The 5,986-nt window shown below is 40.3% G+C and overlaps 2 protein-coding genes across 2 annotated transcripts in view; one reads left to right on the top strand and one right to left on the bottom strand.

The window, feature by feature from the left end:
• The window catches only part of slkb (STE20-like kinase b), a 14,639-nt gene extending 10,974 nt beyond the window's left edge, over window positions 1-3,665 (bottom strand). Inside the window, 2 exon segments of the mRNA XM_008317361.3 lie at window positions 103-267; window positions 2,854-3,665. Coding sequence (XP_008315583.1) covers window positions 103-267; window positions 2,854-3,003 — 315 coding nt within the window. The 5' untranslated portion in view covers window positions 3,004-3,665.
• Window positions 3,666-4,156: 491 nt separating this feature from the next.
• LOC103384030 (E3 ubiquitin/ISG15 ligase TRIM25-like) lies at window positions 4,157-5,985 on the top strand (the record flags this gene model as incomplete). Its single annotated transcript, XM_017034957.2, has 2 exons — window positions 4,157-4,689; window positions 4,949-5,985. A coding segment is annotated over exon 2 (1,035 nt), but the record flags the coding sequence as incomplete, so codon positions are not given.
• Between the last annotated feature and the right edge of the window lies 1 nt (window position 5,986).

Genomic DNA, 5,986 nt, shown 5'->3' with positions numbered 1-5,986 from the left:
ACCTTAACACAGCTACATGTACTTGTATGAATAGTGATGTCGGTACCACAGCAAGGTTACAGAGGGAAGACAGCAGCAGCATCCAGTGCTCTCTTTACTCACCCAGAGTTTACTCTCATAATAGAAAGCATCCAGCAGTTTGACAATATTCTGGTGATCACATGAGGCCAGGATGTCGATCTCAACCATGTAGTCCTCCAACTCCTCCTCCGTCTTGGTGTCAATCACTTTGGCTGCAGCTAGGATGCCGGTCTGTTTGTTCTGGGCCTGCAGAATGGAGACAGTACCAGAGAGACGTTTGCTAAATGTCTGTGGTGAAGTTAAAGGTTTAAATTACTATATAATACATCTGAAGATGATCCCATGACTAGGTCATGTCACTGTAGTAAAGATCAGCTCTCAAGATCAGCAAAGCCTTCTCTGCTGGCCTAAACAGACTCAGAATCAGTGACTTAATTTTCAATGTATTTATCATGAACATATTTGTTGCACTGCTTTGGGTATACATTTTTATTTTATATCAAATTACATTTCCTATATTTTGCCTTGTGTTGCCAGGTTGAAAGAAATCTGCCCTAATGCCTTCAGAATTACTGGTGTTGGTGTTGTGGGAACCTAAAATGAATAACAATGAAATGGTTTCTTTAACCAGTCAGATTTTGAGTTGGTCACAGCTAGGCCTTCTAGCAGGTCTACAGTTATGTTGGTGTTTTGTTCAAATTGTTCAATTTGATAGGATGACTTTCAGTTTTCTCCACTGCTTCAGTTGAGCTGACATTCTCAGCCAAAAGCTAATTAAAACCTATGCCATAAATACGACTGGACAAAGTAGACTGACAGCATTAGCATGGGTGGAGACAGAAAAGGACTGGAACTCACAAATAACATTGAAAAATATCAGCAACCATGTTGTGTCTTCACACACCCCTGTCTTGCCCCCACCGAACTGGGGGCACATTCAGCAGAGTACTTGCCACTTTTACCTCCCTTGGATTTACCACAACAGCTTCAATCTTTATGATAGGACATTAAGTCACACTCTGCTCTGAGTCACTGTAAGTCAGCACAGACATGGGACATGTCTCACTGCAGAGGGAACTTCTACTCCTTGTTTTGGCCACCCTGCAGACAGGATGTGTTCACTGAAGTTCCCCCAGTGATTTGGGATGGAACCACTTCCTGGTGACCTCCATGTTTCTGAGGTCACTTTGAAAAGTGTTTGAAAACACAGCTGTCGGAAAACATTCTTTACTGCGAACAAAACCGCCTTATATTATATAACACGCACTCGATTGGTGTGTTACACACAGACAAGAAGCAGAGAAGAAACACAACTGAGTATTTAGGAGAACGGTGCTCAAATATTTTAGTCGTCATCCTCACCTTCTCAGCTTAAATGAATTATAGATAAACAGAAAAACTAATAGTCTATTTGTTTTATATTGAATCAGTTTGGACCTAATTTTTTTGCACTGGAATTAACTACACACTGGAGTCTGTCACAGCGTTCTGCATCGCGCGCATCTGTGCAATATCATAGCCCGTGATTTCTGAAAAATATGTAAATACATCAACCAGTGATGTCAATATTTCGGTAATTGTTTTTGTCATGTTATAATAATTGAAACAGACCATAGTTTTGCTCCGTCTATGTCCTCCCACAGAGGGGGACTGAACAGAGGGAGACACGAATAGACTATTACCTTAAAACCTTTACTCCTAAACACAAAAGCCAAGTCCACTTTAAGGAAAAAAACAAAACAAAAAAACATTTATTACAAACTCAACAGCAAGACAAGTGTACAAACGAAATATCTTACAAGAAAGGACTTGGTGCCAGGAACACAAATGCTGATCTGTTTGGGTATGTCTCCTGTCTCTAAAACCACTAAGTCTGATTCACATGAGCCTAAGAGAGGGCTGATGGGAAACTCACCATCTGTGACATAATCACTTTGCAAGAAGATTAGGATTGATGTATGTGTGACTGGAATCAAATCATTGTAAGCAGAGTACGTTTGTGGAATACATGATCTCTGCTTCAACATAAACCATCTCAAACTCACCTTTCTCCAAACTCAACAACTCTTTACCTTCAACATTAAAACTCACACTTTTTTGATCCCCTCCTATTTGGTTACTCCAAATCTCAATGGACCAGTTCGTCATTAAATGATGATCACATCTGTATTTTTTTTAAATAAAACAAAATGATTTTTAAATGTATACAAATTTATCTTCAAAAATCCTAGAGAAAACTGTATTTTTTTAAAATAAAACAAAATTATTTTTAAATGTATACAAATTTATCTTCAGATAGTTGTTGGTCACTGGGTGAACTTTGGCTTTTCAATTACTACATAATATAAGTACATGTTGACCAAATGTAAAAAAACATAAAAAAATCTTAAAATAATAGAATATTTAAATTAAAATCATTATATTTTTAAGTTTCCAAGCTTTTTCCAGAGGTTGTGCATTACTTTAAACTCACACCAGAAGGTGAACGTAGACCATTTAAATAACAAAAGTGTTGAAACAAAATGTTGTATTACATTAAACAATGTTTAAATTTTATTTTTGACCAGCTGCTGTACATTAAAAATGGAAAAAAAAATAGAGGGGATATAAATTTAGAAGACGAATCACTACATCCAAAATGATTTCCTATTCTTTGGGGGTTTTTTGTTTTGTTTTTGTTTTTTTGGGGGGGTTGGGGGGGGTTTGTCAATAACAAACGGTGGACAATAACTCGGAGCAGGCTGCACAGGCACAGACACGCACTCGTCATCAGACTGTCTGTCTCATCATCCAAACACAACAGTGAGAACAAACAGCAGGATGATCACTCACCTTGAAGACCTTCCCAAAGGCTCCATCTCCCAGTTCTCCAATGATTGCCCAGATTTCCTCTGGGTTCTCATCTCTGCGCACATGCTCGTACTGTTTCTTCTTCTTCTCGGCACCCAGTTTGAAGATCTTACGAAAATTAAAGAATGACATACTGGGTCCAGGAGCATCCACGGACAAAGTTCACAAATGAAATTGCTCTGTTGACTTGCGGACACAGGTGATGGGAGGAACACGAGTTTTGAGTCCACATGAAGTGGATTTAGTCGTGGACAGAGTTAGGTTCCTAAACCTAGCTTAGCCTGTCACTGTTCTGAGCTGTTCGAGAGGAACAGCGCTCACTCGCGCACCAACAGTCATTGTTAGACCGAAATAAACGGCTTAAATATAAACTAAACACGTGCCCTGCTCAAATCCACACAAAGGCGTTTTTAAATGTATGTTCCCGGTGTGAAACAGTCAAGAAAAAAACCGACCGTTGTCTTAACTGCAGTCCGACCCACTGGCCCTGAGCGACGACCCTCTGAGCTTTTTTCAACCCCAAAAGAAATATAACAACAAAATACGGGCACAGGGACAGTTAAAACATTCTTCCAGACCGTCCTCCTCAGATTGGTTCATTAGTATCCAGGAGAGTGGAACAGTCGCCCCATGTTGTTACACTCAACAAAACACAGTCATCTTCCAGCGCTGGAGGAAAAACGAATCCCTTTTTTACTAATCTTGCCGATTTAATGTCCGTGCGCGTTCACTGAGCAGTGCTTCTTTCTCTCTGCGCGCTCCAGTGACGTGATTGTGTTGGCGTAGAGGTGTCGGTCTTCTGCTGCCATCGTGTGTACAGGAGAGGAAATGCGACCGCAGCAATTTAATATAATAATAATAATAATAAAATATAAATAATAATAATAGTAATTATATATATTTTTTCTTCTTTTCCTTTTGGATTTTTTGACAATGTATTTCATGACATTCATGAAGGACAGTTTACTGTACAGTAGTTTTTCTGTTTTTGATCATTTGTGATGAAATAATATTTCATGACTTTTGGCTTTTCTTGGTACAAATTAAACATTGAGGATAACACTGTGGCTGATTTTGGCTTTTTGAATCATTTCTGGGACATTTCATTTTCTTCTAGATTTTCTTTAATTATGCAATTTGTATTTATATAAAGTTTATTATGTTATTTTTAACAGTTTTGACAAACTGAATTATTTATACATTTAAGTATATAGTAATAATGTAATCATAGATTATTCTAGTAAACTAATATTTCTCATAGAGGTATATTTGCCATTTTAGGCCAAGTCATGTTATTTGGATGATTTTGACAATCCACGTTTTTTCTTCTTTATTAACACAGAATATACACATAATTGCAGTCATTTCATTACTGTAACAAATATTTTCAGGACTTTTTTACACGTTTTAGAGAATTCATAATTGTGTAGTTACAAATCATTAGAACAACAACAACCTGACTCAATGCTTTTCCACATCTCTAACATGAATGTTTTTAAAACTAATGTTACACTTTGAACCTTTTTGGTGACAAACTGTTTTAATGGTAATGCTAGGGCGACATTCCATTGATAATGGTAGATGTAGGTGGGTGACGGTGTTTAGTCGGTAAGATTAGTTAACTTGGCTGCATTCCCCCTGTGTGTCCAGAAGAGGGAGACAGTAAACCTAAACAGACACAGTAAAACTGCAGAAAGTGAAAGAGAAAGTGTCAGAAACAAACAACAGGGCTGTGTTCACATCGACTCTCTGAGTTTTGTCGAAAAGATTTGAAGCAGTTCTAAAGTCTTTGGTTGGAAAACAGTGGAGTTTGAGAAGGTGAGTGAAGAAGTTCACAGCTGATGAGTTTCTGTAGATTTGAACCTAAAACTACACTCTTCTGGTGTGACTCAACAAGCTCAGGTCTCTGTAGACCAGGAAACCTAGATCCTGGACACTGCTGTGAGACTTGTTGTCTTTCGTTGATACTGTCCTCTCTGTCCAACCTTGTTCTTCTGGTCTCAGAGACACTGGTGGAGAATTTGGTTTGAATCCTGTTGGTGTTTTTAACACTGTCACTGTTGCTCCTACTGTGTAGACATGGCTGCTGCTGCTGCTGCTGCTGCTGCTGCTAACCTGGGAGAAGATCAGTTCCTGTGCTCCATCTGTCTGGAGGTCTTCACTGATCCAGTCTCTACACCATGTGGACACAACTTCTGCAAAAACTGCATCAGCACCCACTGGGACAACAGTGTCCTGTTCAAATGCCCACTGTGTAATGAGGTCTTCAACACCAGACCTCAGATGAAGATCAACACTATGATCTCTGAGATGGCCGCTCAGTTCAGATGTCAAGAAAAACCAGTTTCCGAAAAACCAGGAGAAGTTCTCTGTGACGTCTGCACTGGAACCAAAGTGAAGGCTGTGAAGTCCTGCCTGGTCTGTGTGGCCTCCTACTGTGAGACTCACCTGGAACATCACCTGACAGCTCCACGTCTGAGAAGACATCAGCTGATTGATCCTGTGGAGAATCTGGAGGACAGGATGTGCACCAAGCATGATAAACTTCTGGAGCTCTTCTGTAAGACAGACCAGACATGTGTCTGCTTGGTCTGTCCTGCTTTAGATCACAGGGATCATCAGTTTGTTCCTCTGAAGGAAGAATATGAAGAAAAGAAGGTGGAGCTGAAGACCACAGGAGCTGAAGTTCAGAAGATGATCCAGGAGAGAAGAGTGAAGATTGAGGAGATCAGAGGTGCAGTGAAGGTGAGTCAGGATGAAGCAGACAGAGAGATGGCAGCAGGTGTTCAGGTCTTCACTGCTCTGAAGGAGTCTGTGGACAGAGGTCTGAACCAGTTCATCAAGGAGGTGGAGGACAAAAAGACGGCAGCAGAGAAACAGGCTGAAGATGTCATCAGAGAGCTGGAGGAGGAAATCTCTGAGCTGAAGAAGAAGAGCACTGAGGTGGAGAAGCTCTCTCTCTCTGAAGACCACCTCCACCTTCTTCAAAACTACCCCTCCCTGAAAGAAGCTCCACCCACCAAGGACTGGACAGAGGTCAGAGTCTGTCCACCATCATATGAGGGGACTGTGGTGAGAGCAGTGGATCATCTGGAGGAGACCCTCAGACAACAGA

This window comes from Cynoglossus semilaevis, chromosome 9 (assembly GCF_000523025.1).
Source record: "Cynoglossus semilaevis isolate Cse_v1.0 chromosome 9, Cse_v1.0, whole genome shotgun sequence".
Lineage (NCBI taxonomy): Eukaryota > Metazoa > Chordata > Actinopteri > Pleuronectiformes > Cynoglossidae > Cynoglossus > Cynoglossus semilaevis.
Note: the sequence above shows the minus strand (reverse complement) of the source record. Positions and strands in the feature narration are given on the sequence as shown.